The sequence below is a fragment of the Benincasa hispida genome, chromosome 8, assembly GCF_009727055.1.
Source record: "Benincasa hispida cultivar B227 chromosome 8, ASM972705v1, whole genome shotgun sequence".
Classification (NCBI taxonomy): Eukaryota; Viridiplantae; Streptophyta; class Magnoliopsida; order Cucurbitales; family Cucurbitaceae; genus Benincasa; species Benincasa hispida.
The window spans coordinates 31,199,350-31,216,297 of NC_052356.1; the positions used below are offsets into that span (position 1 = coordinate 31,199,350).

The 16,948-nt window shown below is 29.2% G+C and overlaps 1 protein-coding gene across 3 annotated transcripts; it reads right to left on the reverse strand.

Moving 5' to 3' along the window:
* Window positions 1–12,603: 12,603 nt before the first annotated feature.
* On the reverse strand, window positions 12,604–16,706 carry LOC120083548 (pentatricopeptide repeat-containing protein At4g21300). 3 transcript variants are annotated; one of them, XM_039039348.1, is made up of 3 exons: window positions 16,572–16,706; window positions 15,401–15,617; window positions 12,604–15,322 (listed from the first exon to the last, which is right to left on the reverse strand). In XM_039039348.1, the coding sequence occupies exon 3, from the start codon at window positions 15,094–15,096 to the stop codon at window positions 12,796–12,798; it is 2,301 nt and encodes a 766-aa protein (XP_038895276.1). In that variant the 5' UTR covers window positions 15,097–15,322; window positions 15,401–15,617; window positions 16,572–16,706; the 3' UTR covers window positions 12,604–12,795. The 3 variants fall into 3 exon arrangements, with proteins under 3 accessions (XP_038895276.1, XP_038895275.1, XP_038895274.1); XM_039039347.1 differs by having other exon boundaries at window positions 12,604–14,903; window positions 14,988–15,617; XM_039039346.1 differs by having other exon boundaries at window positions 12,604–15,617.
* Window positions 16,707–16,948: the final 242 nt, after the last annotated feature.

The following is a 16,948-nucleotide window of genomic DNA, read 5'->3' on the forward strand; positions in this document are numbered from 1 at the left end:
TCATCAATATTTTCTCATTTTCATATAGATTCGACGTCATCACGAGAGGTGAATCAATATTTGTATTAGATCGTAAGAAAAAAAACCATAAAACATAAGAAATAAACAACAAAATGAAACAAATTTGAATACAATATAAATAATAAATATTTTAATTAAAATGATAAAATATTTACTTTTTGGTATTTTCATCGTCATTCTCGTAAAATTGAGACTTAAAAATTTTTGTGAAAAAATATATATTTTAAAAGAAAAAAAAAATATAATATTAGTTTATTGTATGTAGTGGCATGAGGACCAAGCCTTAATTACTTTTCTCTTATTTTTCTCCTTTTGTGACGACAAATACGCACTATGCTTAGTTGGAGAAAAGGAATACACAAAAGTGTGGGGAAACAAAAAGATAAACCAATTCGTTAAAGTCTACCTAAATTTACTATTTATTTTGAATATCAAATAATACTTTTTCACACCTTTTTTTTCCTATTTATTTTTAAAAAAACATTTATTAATTTATTTTCTTTTTTTCCAATTGTCGTATTTGATTGTTACCCTTAAATCTTCAGATAGATCTCCTCCAACAATTCCTCTCTAGATTAGATCTAATCATTCCTCTCTAGGTTAGATGCTCAAGTCATGATATTTTAACTTTATTTATATAGTATTATAATAAAATATATATATATTTATTGATTTTTATTTTTTGAAAATGAGATATTTTATGTAAATACATGAAAAATATAGAAATTTGAAAAAAAAATGAAAAATTACTATTTCATGTTTATTTTCTAGTGTTTTTGAAAATCTCATTGAGGCATATTTAGAAATTGTATTATTATAATCTAAATTGTTATGAACAAAATGTTTGATAGTATATTTATAATTTATAAAAATAGTTATAGTTGTCAACTAAATATTAAATTAACAACATGTTTTATATATTAAAATTTGGATAAGTAATATTTTACCATATCAAATAATTTATAATATCAATTTTAAATACTCTAGTTTAGCAAAAAGAATACCCTGAAATATTTATTAAATTTTTTCTTAATTTTGTAAAAAAAAATAAAATTTCAAATTCAAAATCTGGTAAATAAATATGTAATTTAAGATTTTTCACTATTTTTTTTTTATTACAATGCAAGAAAAACACGATTACACAGGGATCGAAATAAAACCAACAGTTTCGTCAATAATAATAATAGAAAGAGAAAAGAAGGCCAATCCCCCAACCAAATACATTCATATCGTCATATCAATGCACGAGAGTGTTTGAGGTCAACAGATAAACAACACGATTTCCTGAACGAGGCGTAAAGTGAACCGACCGCAATATATGAGAAAGAAGATATTTACTAAATGTGACTTCGAGAGTCTAAAATCTAAATGATGTACATACAAGTGTCTAGAGAATCTAAACAGATTAAAACTAGATTTTGGAAAAGAATGATTTCACATCCGATTTCAACTTCATTCAAAACTAGGTTTGTCAAAGTAAGATTCTTTTAATGGAAGAAGTTAGAGGAACATTTGAGATAACTTTTTAAATTACAAAAATATAATTATTATTATTTGTGAAATATGTCTTAAAAATGAGTTTGAAATTGACAAGACAAATAGACATTGTAGTGGTGGAAATGGATGGGGAGTAAATAATTATAAAGGGGAGAGTGTGTGTTTTGTTTTGTAATATTGAAAAAGACATTTTGAATTGAATTTCTTCTAAATGGTTGCCACACCATTGTTAATATAATTAATGGAGTTTGAAGTTGTGAAGAGATGGTACACTATTGGTTTGATTGGGATATTTGGCAAAGAAAAGAGGGTCATTGGTGGCCACAATTTTAAGCCCACTTAGGTATCACTATGAGGATAATATATCATGTGAAAGTGATGCCCTAATTTGTTCTTTTAGTAATACCATTTTCTTTTCCTTTTTTTCTTTCTTTCTATAATTTCAATTCGAGGTGACATTTATCTTTTACTCTCTATGTATATTTTTTAATATGTATGATAAGAAAGTTTATAAATTTATATAAAGGGTTGGAAAATCTGCCATTTTTAAGTTTCCGCATTTTGAAGAATAAGTGTGGTTCCTTAAATATTTGGAATAAGGCCACTTTTACCGATCTGTAATGAAAATTGATGTAATGTAATGAGATTTCACTAATAGATTGATCGTGATGGGCCACAATAAAAAATGTTATTGGATTTTTTTTTATCACGTTTACTTAGAGTTATGAATATGTCACATTAACTGTTATCGTTACTGTTATCATTGCTATTAAAGTCAAACGGTGATGGTAACTTTAACGATAACCATAAATGTGACAGATCTTGTGGTTCTCATGTTTTAACAATACAATAACAGTAATGTAATTTCCAAACTTGATCACCCTCCACTCCTCAATCAAATTGCGCTTATTGATTATAGATTTGGAAATGGGCTCCAGATGTCAGTACATATATGGAACAAAAGCAAACAACACCAAACATAATCGAATGAAGCCAACTTTTCAGATTACCATTAATTTATTATGTTTCATTTAGGGTAAACATGACCTAACTTCATTTAAGAAAATTGCTGTTATTTTTATATCTAGGTATCGACCATCTTAAGGCCTAGATCTGAAAAAATCAGAGTTTTTTTTCTTCTTATCAAGTTCATTCAAAGATTTGAAATTCTAACTTCTAAGTAGATATTATCATAAAAATACATGTTTTTTTGCCAACCAACCACCTCTCGTTTCTAATGGTAAGAAGAAAGATACATTTCTAATTATTATCATTACTGAGTACAAAGGGAAACAAAATAACCAGAACAAAATGAAAGACAAAACAAATCAAAACAAAGAGCAAAATTCTTCGAAAAAATAATACCTTTAACTCAAAATGTCAAATAACCATATCATTGAGCACACACCGAATAAATATGTCAAAAGTTTATTAAAAAGATTTAAATATACAAACTAATACATATAAAAATGATTCTCTTAAAAAAGAATAAAGATCATCTATGTGTATATATTGGGGCCATGGCCCTAGCATCCTAAAAGTGCCTTTGCTTAGAAGTTAAATAATTAAGATAATGCTCAAAGTACGTAAAGAGGGAATATATATGTAACGTGACGTAAATTTATCATTTCAATATTTTCTTGGCATTGTAAGTATAGGTTAGGTCAAGTATTAATTTGATTTCCAAACCTATAGTATAGATTAGCTACTATTAAAAAAATGGAAAGGAAATTAATAATACAAATTTCATTTCAACATAGGATGACCTTTTCAAGTTTGGTATAAAGGCACATCATCCCCAAATTTATAAAAAATTTAAGTGGATAGATTATAATAAATTTAGTCTTTAATTTTTAATATATTATGAGGAGAGTATCTATTATTGATTAAGATTATCTTCTCCATCTAATCTTGTGAAAATTTGTTACAAATTTCCTATTTCTTTTCTTTTTTTAAAATATAAAATTGTTTCAAGCTTTTTATGCTTTTATCTATTTATATATCTTTTGGACTATTTGCACAAACCTATGCCCCTAATTTAATTAAAAAAATGTCAATCTTAACACTACAATTATAATTTTTATATATTCAGAAAATTTTCATAGATAAAAAAAATGTTAAACAATTTATAAAAATAGTAAAAAAAAAAATACTGATAGATACTGATAGACTTCTATCGATCTCTATAAAAGAAGATTAAAGTTTTACTACTTTGTATAAATAGTTTCCCTTACTTTTCTATTTTTGAAAATTTCCCTAATATAATTCTATTTTAAACTTAAATTTGAATTATTTTTAATGGTCATTTTTCACTTCGAACAAATATTCATGACAAATCAATATCGTCTTAAACATGCTAGATTTCTTAATCATTATTATTAATAAATCAACCGATATAATGTTATTGACATTTCAATAACATCAAAACAACAAAATTCTCCATCTTCGAGAAAATTTCCCTTCCTATCATCATTAAACAGGAAAAAAAAGAATGAGCATCAACAACAATAAGAACACGTCAACAAAATAGACATTGTAGCGTGCGCATTGTCGATCGAGTTTCCTGGCTTAGAAGAATAATTTTTTCAAGGACAACCAACATGGGACAATAATTTACTCATAAACAGTAAAGTTTGAACAAAAAACAGTCCATGTTAGGAGCTCCTAATGTTATGCAAATTAAAGGCACAGACAATAGTACAAGAAATGAGGCATGCTACCTCTTTACTTTTTAATTTACCTTTAATATGAACAAATCATCAAGGCATTCACACACTAGAAGGACAAGAAGAATAAATCTCTAAACAAATGGAAGTGATTTAAGAGAATAATCCTCTCTCTTAAAGATGTTCATGAACTAAAGAAGATTGAATTAGTTGAACAATAATTAATTATAATTATATATCTATGTTAAATTTAATTTGTTTTTTTTAATATATATATATATCTTTTTTACTATGTTATATAATTGATTTTTTCTTTTTTTAAATTTCTATCCTGTTTACCATATCTACTCTAGCATCAATAAAGATTTTGTCTTTGGAAATTAAACTTAGTTTAATGTTAATTTAATTGTTTCTAAAATCTTAATTAATCTCGCAAATTTGAAAAAGAAAATTAAAATTAAGTTTTTATATGTTTTCAAGGGAGTGAAGTATTTGGATAAGTAAAGTCTTTATGATAAATGACAAATTGTAGAAAATATTTTCAAAAGTAGTAAATTGTCACTGTCTATCAGTGATAAACAGATAGATGTCTAACAGTGTTTATCACGGATAAATAGTGACATTTTACTATATTTGTAAATAACTTGGCTTCTTTTTATGTATGGCTATTTGGATAACCATTATGTTTATGGGTGTTCATGGGTTGGGTTGAAAGACTTTTCAGACTCAACCCAATTGTTCAGGTTGTAAATTTTTTCAATCCAAATAACTCTTATTAAAAAATGAACCCAACCCAACCCAACCATGAAATATTTGGGTTGAGTTGGTTCGGGCTAATCGGGTCATTTATTTAAAATTTTGTTCTAAAAAGAAGCAAAACGTAAATATGTAAAAATCTAATTTAATTATTTTCATATATTGAATTAAGATTAACAACTCAATTTCAATTTATATAATGAAAAGTTTCTTAAATATGTAAAAATCTAATTTAATTATTTTCATATATTGAATTAATATAAACACTCAATTTCAATTTATATAATGAAATTATTTTCTTTCTTAAAGTGCAAAAAAACTAATTTTGAGAGTTGTTGAAGAATAAATCATTCAAAAATATTGAAATTAAATAAAATTAAAATCAATATTATATATAATAAATGTGTTATGAGTGATAAAAAAACATATTTTAAAGTTAAAATAAATTTGGATTGGTTTGGGTTATTTTAGGGTGGACCCATGAACTAACCCAACCCATAAAATTTTCATTTATTTGAACCAACTCAATCCAAACTGCAGGCGGTTGGATTGGGTTGGTCGGTTTTTTTCGGGTCATTGGGTTTTTGAAACACCCTAATTGTAATATTTTTAATTAGCTTTTAACCAAAAAAAAAAAAAAAGTAAAATTGAATGAGTTTGAATACACCTTCATTTTAATGCAATTATAATAATGGTCAGGGGATTTTCAAAAATAGAAAAATAGGAAAAAATTATTTACATAAAATAACAAAATTTTAATTTTTTTTATAGAGACTGATAGAAATCTATAGTGTTAGAAATCGATAGAAGTCTATCACTGAGCGGATAGAAGTCTATCTGGTCTTTCAACGATTTTTTACTATTTCTGTAAATAGTTTGATATTGTTTCTATATACGAAAATTTTCCTAATGTTAATACAAATTTGGAAGAGAGAAATAATCTTAAAATATTCTGTTGTTTCAAATACCCCTGTTAAATTACTACTGAATTTAAATCCCTCTAATTCATTACCAATAAATTTTGGGCAGCAATCATATCATAACATGACTTATATTCTAGAAGGATCAAAGAGGACCCCTAAAAGAAAGGATATGGTTTTAGGTCTACCACATGACACTAACTAAAAAGCCATGAACTATGTCATAGTAGTGCCCCAAATCCTACAAATAACTAGATGAACGTGAAATCAACTACGATGTGACTAAAAGTCATAACGTTCCATTTACTCAATTGAAATGATTTTTCCCCCTTTTCTGAATTTAACAATACATGATGCTGAAAAGTTCAACTTTTGATTTCTTTGTCGAGAGCATATATACCTTCAAACTGATTGAGTTATGCTCAGTTAACATAAGAACAAAACAAATAAATAAATTACGATAATTGAAAATGAGTCACAATAAGAACAAAATTTCTTATCTTGCGTACTAACTTTTATAAATTTGTAAAATACATCTTACACATTTTTTTTTTATATATTGACAATTTATAAGTATATAATAAATTTAGGCATTTTTATAGGAAATCTCGAGTATAAATAATGCGTATATACAGTTCACTTGGTTAAGACATTATACATCTATTTTAAAGTGAATATATGGATTCTCAATCCATGTTATTTGAATTATATCTTTATTGAACAAAACAGAATATTTATACTGACTCATTCATATAACTTTTTGTCTGATGCTTCATTAAAAATACTTCATGTGCTTTAAAATAGGATAATTACATTATAGAAAAAGATTTTTTTTGGGAGTAAAGAAAGATTTTCTTCTTTGAAAAGAAAGGGCATATATTTCTATCCTTTTCCCTCTAATATTCTCTCCCCTATTATTATTACTACTATTAATTAATAATATTAATCTTTTGGGTACTGTAAATAATTTCAATTTTCCCTTTTAGTCCCTTTTTGCAACTTACATATATATACAAGGCCTATAAAGTAAAAGGACCGGTATATAATATGTTAGAGGCTGAAGAAGTCTTAGAGGGTTTATTAGCGATCGAGCGTAAATGGTTCGAGACTAATCTACCATTTGATGTGGAATTTGATACTTTGGATGTTATCAATTTGTTGAACAGAAAGAAGAGCTCTTTAGTTAATATGAGAGTTCTCGTTGAAGACATTATTTTTGTTTTTTGTTGCTAACTCTATTAATATCTCTCATTTATTTGTCATATCTCTAGAGAAGAGAACAAAAGTATTTCTCATACTATTGCAGTTTTGGTAATCTCTTAAGATTGTTCTTTGTTGTGGAAAGATGTCTTTTCTACTTGTATCCTCCTTCTCATCCATGATGAGGAGGTGGTGGAGTGATTGGTTGAGTTGTTTCTTTGGTTCTTTTGTTTAAAAAGAGAAAAAGACGAGTACACAATAAATAAATAAATAAAAAGGAAAAGAAACCTTAATCTACCATTTGGGAAGAAGGTTTATAAGAAATAAGTGTTATTCCACTCTAGTTTTCTATCAATATCATCAAATCTTGAGAATAAATGTTCATCTTCCACCTCACGTACTGTAAAAATAAATAAATAATAGGACAATTATTTTATTGATAAAATTGATTCTATCACTGATAGACAATGACATTTTGTTATATTTATAAATAAGTTACTCATTTTTCTTTATTTAAAAATAATCTTAAATAATAATAATAAAAAATTAAATTAAATGAAAACTTAAAAAAAAAAACCTATATTTCCATATAATATCCCAAATGGTAAATGTGGGTGTATACATACACTATTTTATAATATATTCAATGCTCTAAATTATGATAGTCTAACTATTTTATGGAAGTTTCTAAAATCCTATGGCTTTTTCATATCATAAATTGATGCTTTTGATATTTATTTTAGACCATTCAATTTTTCAACTTGCAAAATATAGCCTAAGTCTAAACCGTCATTAAAAAGAAAAAGGAAAAAAGAAAAAGAAAAAGAAAAATAGAAATGTCCTACGAGCTTCACTAATGTCAAATTCTTTGCTTTTTCTTTTTCTACTTTACTATTATGAAAAGAAACTTCAATTATATATTGAAATTTAGTATAGCAAGATTTCATTTAAAAGGTCACCATTTATTTTTTTATTTTTTATGAAACTTGCTTTTTTTTTTTTCCATCTTTATTCTTATCATGACACGTCTGAATTCTTCTATCATATCCTTAATTTTGATCTAAACTACATTTTCCAAAATGAAAATATCATAGAGCCAATTAGAACACAAAAAAGTTTAAAAAAATAAAAAATAAAAAAATAAAACTATATTTGGTCTGCTTTGAAGTTTGTTCACTTTTAGTCTATGTACTCATAATTACTTAGTTGTAGTTTTTGTACTTTCAATAAATCATATATTTAATCCCCGTTGCTTCTTTGTTGTTGATTTTTTAAAAAAATTTGTCATCTATTAACATTTTTACTATCAATTTTGAAAAATACTACTGTATTTCTTTACATGAAATTATTATTATTATTTAACCAATTTCAATAAAGATTAATTTTAAAGGACAAAATATAAGATTTATTGAAAGTACAAGAATTAAAATTAGACAATTAAAAGTTCAAGGTCTAAAATTGAACAAGCTCCAATGGATAGAGACCAAAATGATATTTTAACCTTATTTTAATATGTTAAATTATAAATATGGTTCGTGACTTAGAGAAAGTTAGAATTTAGTCCTCATAGTATAATAAAATTCTTTGATTAGTCATTGAGATTGAGGTTACTTATGATGAGTTTATATATCAAACCATAAAAACTATTTAGGAAGTTTTATCAAATTATTAAAGAATAAATTCTAACTTTTAAAATTATGGAATTAAATTTAAAATTTAACCTAAATAATAATAATAATAAATGTAAATGCATGAACAAATTTCATTATTATGAATGATGAAGCTTGAATGGTTGGTATTTGAGGTTTCATTTTTCAGTATTCAAAAATTAAAAGTGACAGCTGGTGCATGTGCATAAAATATTTTCAATGTTCTTATAGATGCCAGCTAATTGTCACACTTTATATTATATTTTATTTTATTTGGGCTTAGTACAACAGAACAGAGATTTGCTTCTATGGTTTGAGCTGGCAAAATTGTGCTGTTTTCTTAGATTGTTCTGTTGTTGTAACAAACATCAAATGTTTTTAAAGCATCAGATTCCTATGAACAGATTTGCTACATTAATTATTTACCAAACTTAGAAAATTTTTTTTCCTTTTTTTTTTTTTTTTTTTTTAATTCATTGAATTCCTTCTAAGGAATTTTGAACACTTTTGGCCCAATTTCCTCTTTCTCTCTCTCTCTTTAAAATTATCATTATTATTAGTATTCTAAAACTTGGTGCCCAAGTCTTTGTTTATGAGCTTATCAAGTTAAAAAAAAAAAAAAAAATTCTTATAAATGCAAAAAATATTCACTGTATAGCAATATTTTTAAATATTAAGACTCCTTTGGTCTCTAAATTTTTAAAATATATATTTTTTATTTTATAAATTTCAAGAATAGATTTTAAAAATCAACTACGTTTGAAATTTTTTGCAATAAAGTATAAATATTTTTAATATTTTTTATATTTAAAAAGGTCTTTTAATCTCTAATTTTTCAAAATATATTTTTTATTTTATAAGTTTTTAAGAATAGGTTTAAAAGATCTCAAAAGTAATAATTATGTTTTAAAATTATTTTTCTAATTTAAAATGTCATATAATTATTTAAAACAATAATAAAAATTACTTTTGAAACATTTTGAACCTATTTTTAAAAAACTGAAAAGTAAAAGAAAGTACCTTTTGAAAATCTCATACGCTAAATTCACTTGTGAGGATGAAAAAAAAGTTAATTTTCCAAACTTGTAATAAGGACCAAGATAGAATAGAGAGTGAGTTTTAGAATGAATTTGAAATGGACAATACTTTTAAGGATAAAAATTATATACAAACTAAAAAATGATGAATTTTCTTGTTGTCTAAATTTTATAAGAATTATCAAAATTTTCTAGCCAAACTTTAGTAATGTATAATGAGTAATTACAATATGTAGCACTTTTAAGATTAGTAATGAATTATATAACATTATTTTGCAAAAATGAGTATAACTTGATTGACATAGTGTCCAAACTATCTACCGAAATTAGAAGTTCGATTCTCCCACTTCACATATTGTAAAAAAACATTTTTAAAGAATTGTAAATATAGAAAAATCTATTAGTGATAAACTCTTATTATATAGTCTATCACTTATAGACTCCAAAAACTAGATCTAAATTTTGTAATATTTGCAAATTTTTTGAATTTTGCTAATATTTGTCAATACGTTGAGTCTGATTGCTATATTTGCATCTGTCTCATGAAACAACCAATTTGAGTATCCTCAATTGATTAAGGTATATATACCCTCAACTAAAAAAGTCAAAAGTTCAAATATTTCCACTGAACTAAAAAAATAAAATAATAATAATAGAACAAATCATATGTCACATTTCATTAATCCTTTAATGTCGAGGGACTGAAATGACATTTTTTTCTAAATTCAAGGATTAAAATTACATTTCAACTCGAATATATACATCAAAGGCAAAATCATCCAACCAAATTATGTTGTGAAGCCAACAATTTATTTTGATTGTTGAAAGTCACTATTTGGGAAGGTGGGAAAACAACTAATAATAGAATTTGGTTTGTAATTATTGATTAAAAGAACCGACGAAGCAATAATTCAAACTTTATCATTAATTTACAAACATTTCACATTTACAATAGCTGGTTCTAGCTATCCCATTTTAAGACTTTCTTCAAGTTCTTGTGTTTATATTTTCTTCTCATAGCTTTCATTTCGATGGACTTTGGTTTAGATTGATTCTAATTGATTCTGTCACTTTCAAAAAATAACCAATTCCATGTTTGTTAGTTCTATTTTTTATTTAATTATAAATTTGGTTCCTATAATTTGAAAAAAGTTCGAGTTTAGTCTCGATAATTTTAAAAGCAAGAATTTAGTTCGTATTATTTTGATATAACTTCGGAAATACTCATTATGGTATCATGCTTAGTCCCTACTATAAGGACTATTTATGGGAGTTTTATCAAGCCATAAAGACTAAGTTTTAATTATAAACCACATTAACTAAATTTAAATTTCTACAAAGCATAGGGACTAAAATTACATTTTAACCTTTATTTTTCTTAAATCGATAGCTCTATTATACGCTATTTATGACCTAAGAAGTATGAACACTTTAGTTTGTTTAGCTTGTCAATGTCCGACACTCACAGTTGTTAGATGTGTATTGAACCATTTTTCAATACCATAGATGTGTTAGATGCATTAATTATACAAAGAAATCATTCAAAAAAAGCTTTTGTTTCTTATCATTATTAACAATAAATAATAATGAAAGATTTTTTTTTTTTAACGAAAGAAATAAGCATTTCATTTATTAAACGGTCTCTAATCCCTAAACATATATTCATTTACAAATTTACTAGATAAAAAATTTAGAATTGGAAGAAAAACTATAGATCCAATGTCACATTTACTAAAGATTTATGATACATGCTCTTATTTTCATATTTTTCATCCCTTACCTTAATTTTGAATCTACTTATTGGAAGAAAATAAGCTTCTTGAAATTTTCTATGTTGAGTTGTATCTCTAATTAAAAGAAAAAAAACCCAATATTGCACGTGAAAAGACTACTTCACAATTTGTTAGATATGTATGGTTTGCTTCTTATATATACTAATAAACAAAGACATAATAATACAGGACGAAATATATCAAACTCATCCTTTTGGGCATATAAATGCATAAAGTTATTGACTTTGAATTTTCTTTTGGTATAAAAATGATAAATATTTTAGAAGAGGTATATTTTAATACACGTCTTATTGTGTTCAAGTTCATATCCACACTTTTTTTTTAAAAACAATGACATGTCACCATGTTCATGATTCAAACATGTGTCTCGTACTCGTATATGCAATTCCTACGTCATAAAAAATTGATCTAAATCTTAACTCCTACTATCTAACTTTGAAATTTGCTATGAATATTGAATCTAATAGGGGTATTAACTAAAACTAACCAAATCAAACAAAAAATTCAGTTTTCACTTAAATATTGGTTTGGTTTGATTGAAAATTATAAGAAAACTAAAAACTAAAAACTAAAAACCCAACTGAATCGAACTGATCTATATATCTAAAATCGAATCGAAACAACCAGTGATCATCCCAAGAATCTAACTCTGATGTTAAAGATGAACCCAACAAATTAAAAAAGAAAGAAAGGACAATAGAATACGGAATGGATCATTGGACGAAGAAAGAGATGAGGAGAATGGACAGAGCTTAACATCATATCATTAATGAGTTAAGACAGAGGGTCTTATCATTCTTTGGTGTCCACAAAATTTATATTTAATAGAAATCTCAGTTTCCCTTTCGTGTTCTAAAATGTCAAAGCATTGGATCAATGTGGGTCTCCCCATATTTCATCTACTCAATAATTGTTCTCCCCCCTTTTTTCATCTCTCTTTCAGGCTTTCTTTGTTCTAACCCTTTTCTCTTTGAGCAATGTTATGAAGAGAAATGAGATTTTAGTATTGAAATTTGAATCCCCCAACCTTCCCCTGATCACCAGCTTAAGAAAATATCATAACATTATTCTCTTTTATATATCTCTTGTAAAACATTGTAAACTAAACAGATTAACAAAATGACTTCTTCAAGTCGCAATTGGATACAATGAAAAAATCTGGTTAATTCATCTAGCCCTATTGCAAGTAAGACTATCAATAATTGATCGCTGGTCTAACACAAACATTTCGATTTCTAATTGTGCTTCTCAATTGTTCATCTTGCAACAGTTTCTGATAATGATTTACTCAGAAGTTGTGGGTGCATTGGAAGGTAGAGTTGAGGAACATATCCTTCTTTTTTCAGTTCTAAAAGAAGACTATCCAGCATGGAATAGATCTGGGCAGTAAGCGGATGGCTCCCGTCGGCTGCAACAAACATGTGGGTGGCATTATTGACCTCGATCCAGCTATAACCAGGAATCTTTCGAACTCCTCGTTCTTTCATTATGCTTCGTACTTTAAGCACCTTCTTCCATTTTCCAGCCCCAGCCTGCACATTTGCAAGCAATACATAGTAGCCAGAGTTTAGAGGGTCTAAATCAAATAGATGTTTTGATGCCACTTCGGCGAGCTCAACATTTCCATGAACGTGGCAGGCCCCGAGTAGCGTTCCCCATACACCCGCATCTGGAAGGAATGGCATGCTATTTATGGTTTCAAATGCTTCATCCAGACGACCTGCACGACCAAACAAATCAACCACACAGGCATAGTGCTCCATTTGAGCTGGGATCCCATATTCCTCTGTCATGAGGTGGTAATATCTAATTCCTTCATCGACTCGGCCAGCATGGCCACAAGCAGATATGATACCAAGAAAGGTGACATGATCAGGCTGGATGTTGTTTTTTAACATTTCATGGAATAGAGCAAGACACTCCTTCAAATCACCATGGTTGCCATAGGCAGAAATGATGCTATTCCAGGAGACTTCATTTTTTCCTTGCATCATGTCGAACACTCGCCGAGAGAAGTGCAAGTTTCCACACTTAGCATACATGTCTATCAGTGAACTCTCAGCATAAAGGTCAGATCTTAAAGGGCCTTTGATCATTAAGCCATGGATCTCTTTTCCATAATGGAGAGCAGGTAAGTTTGCACAAGCAGATAGAGCACCAGATATGCTCACACAGTCATACTGAGTTCCCTCAATTCCCATCTGGCGGAAAAGATCAATGGCCTCCCCTGGCTTGCTGTTCTGGGAACAGCTCGTAATCATGGAGTTCCAGCAGATAGCATCCTTTTCAGTCATTCTGTTAAAAACGCGACGAGCAAGATCCAATCTTCCACACTTTGCATACATGTCCAGAATAGCACTGCCTATATGACATTTTTCATCAAGCTTATTCTTTATGATACTACCATGCAATTCCTTTCCTAAGTTTAAAGCAGCCAAGCCAGCAAAAGCTGGAAAGACACTAGCAAAAGTCACCGAGGTAGGCTTCATTCTCTCTTGCAGCAACCATCTAAATGCCTCCAATGCTTCTGTATTCATCCCATTAAGCACGTACCCTGAAATCATGGCCGTGCACACTACGATATCAAACGAGCTACTTTGACACAAAATTTTTCGTGCCATTTCCACATCCCTGCACTTGAAGTATATATCAATTAAAGCACTTTTTAAGAACACGTCCAAAACTACAGCATGTCTTACTATGTAACCATGAATTTCCTTGCAATGTTTGAGACTCAGCAACTCATTAACACATGGTAAAAAACTTGCAAAAGTGATTGAGTCAGGCTTTATTCCTGCAGTTATCATCCCCCGAAACAAATGTTCAGCCTCACTCATCAAACCATTCTGTACATATCCAGAAATTATTCCATTCCAACTCACCAAGTCACTTTGCGGCATTGTATCAAACAGTTTACGTGCAGCTTGTAAGCATTGGCATTTCGAGTACACAGCCAACAATGTATTAGCCACTGGAGAATCTAATTCCAGCCCACAACTAACAGCAATCCCGTGAAGTTGAGTACCTAAGTAAAGCATTGCCTCTGAGGCACAAACAGATAAAATACAAGCAAAAGTTACCGAATTGGGCTTAATCTCACTATTTCTCATTTCCAAAAAGATCTTAATGGCATTATCAGAGTCTCCATTTTTCACATAACCATTCAGCATAACATTCCACAAAACACAATCCTTCTTAGGAATATTATCAAACAGATACTGGGCATCACTCAAGTGACCATTCTCTGCATACAACTTAATTAAAGAACTACCCACAAAGGCATCCTCCTTAAGACCTATTAAATTAACAGTCTCATGAACAATCTTACCCATCTTCACACTGTTCAAAGCACCACAGGCTTTAACTACATAAGGAAATGTATACTTATCAGGATAAACTCCAGCGCCCAACATCTTAAAATAAAACAACAAAGCATAATTAAACTGACCCATCATTGTAAACCCCTTAATCATCCAATTCCAAGCTGAAGTACGTCCCAATTGAAGAGTATAAAACAAGTTCTTGGCATCCTCAAAACTTCCAGTACGCACATACATACCCAAAATTCTAGGACCCAAATCTCCATTTTGGCCAAGTCCACTGACAATGGCCTGAGCATGAGATTGTTTACCTTGACGAAGAAGAGAATGGTCGTTACAAGCTTGGAAAATTAATGCCAGCAGCGATTCTGCATTTGACGAAAATAAAGTGGGGTTTATTGGGGTTTTGCAGTTGGATTGAGTAGAAAAGAGAAACCCAGGTGGAGAGAAATGAGGAAGAAATCTGCAAGATGAGAAACAAAATTTGTAGAACATGCTTTGTTGATCAAATCATGTTCATTTAGGTGAAGGCTCAGCCTACCCTCCGAAGTTAGGGGTGAAATTGGGCCGGATCGGGTGTCCTTAAAAATTGCCCCAACCCGACCCAGGTCGGTTATGTACGGACAGGACCCAAACTGACCCAACCCGCTTCAGAACCGTCATTTAGGCAGTAACGACTCTCATTTACTTGATCAGAATGCATCTCCTTTCCATCAGCTTCGTTTTTCTTTGCAATACGCCCTTCACTACTCCTTGACCTTGTAAAATATAATAAGCACAAGCAAATAACTCAGGTTGGACAAGTTAATTGAACAATGGAGAACACAGCAGCTATAGGACATCAGGTTGGACAAGTTCTTAAGAATCCTTAACTGAGTCAAACCATAGAATTTTAATAAAAAGAAGCTAAGCTAAACCACAACATTCTTCCAATCTAGCCAAAAGAAAACCACCCAAATGCTGAATTTGATATTCATTCCTCCCAATGTATATAGTTTAACTTTTCATTATCATGAAAATTCCAGTCTTCACTCCTTCAACTATAAATAAATACATATTTCCACTACTCTATTTTCCATAAAAACCAGAAAACTATTTTGAATTTTCCAAATCCAAAAATACTTCAAACTAATCCCTTTTCACTTGTACAAATAAAAGGTGCCTATTTGCTAGGAAAGTGTATAACTAGTTTGCAACAGAACTTCAAAGATGAATTTATCAGTCAGCTGAGAAAGCAAACAAGTATTTCAGAGTTACTTAAAACTAAACAATTCTTCAAATTCTACAAAACTTATCGAAGAGTTTTGAACAAGTATTGAAAAAAAAAAAACATCCCCAAAGCTATATATTAGAGTTAGTTTTACTCTTTGTATTTTAACTAGAGTTAGTTTCTAACTCAACTGTATCTAAGTGTGTATATTTGCCTCTGTACACTTTAAGAAAATGAGGAATATTTTTATCCAAAACTCAAGTCTCAATACTATAGCTACCCGATTTTTAAAACCTTCAAGAAGAAAGTTTAAATCATTCCATTAAATGACATCTAAGATTCTTAGATATTATTGTGACTGGTTGGACAACGTATTACAGAACCTCAAAGAAGTTTCTTTTGATTGAAAACTGACAAAAACAACTCCGATGATTTCGAACAATCAAAATCCAACTGAAAAAAAAAAATCGAAAGAGAGAGAGAGAATGGTGACAGCGCAAACCTGTTCGACTTCGAACTGCGACCAGCGACCAGCAACTAAGAGAGAGAGAACGGCGACGGCGGGAACGGTGGTGACTGGTGAGGAGAAACTGACGGCACGCGATGATTGAGAAGGGAGAGAGACGTGGGATCACGAAGCAAATGGAAAGACGAAACAAAACCCTGTATTAGGCTGGTCGGTCGAATCAGCGAACCAACCGAACCGGTTCGATTCACCAAATATAGCCCAAACAGAACCGGTTCGGTCCGAGTCGGTTTCTTATACTCCTCCTCTGAACCTTTTGCTCTTGGATTGAATTCTTATGAGTTGGCCGCTACTTTCAGGAAAGTTGTTCAAGATGACCCAAAACTTATATAAATGACCCACATATATATATT

What these genes read in the sequence shown, in the direction of transcription:
- LOC120083548 (XM_039039346.1), bottom strand. Translation starts at nt 15,354, where the DNA reads ATGTTCTACAAATTTTGTTTCTCATCTTGCAGATTTCTTCCTCATTTC.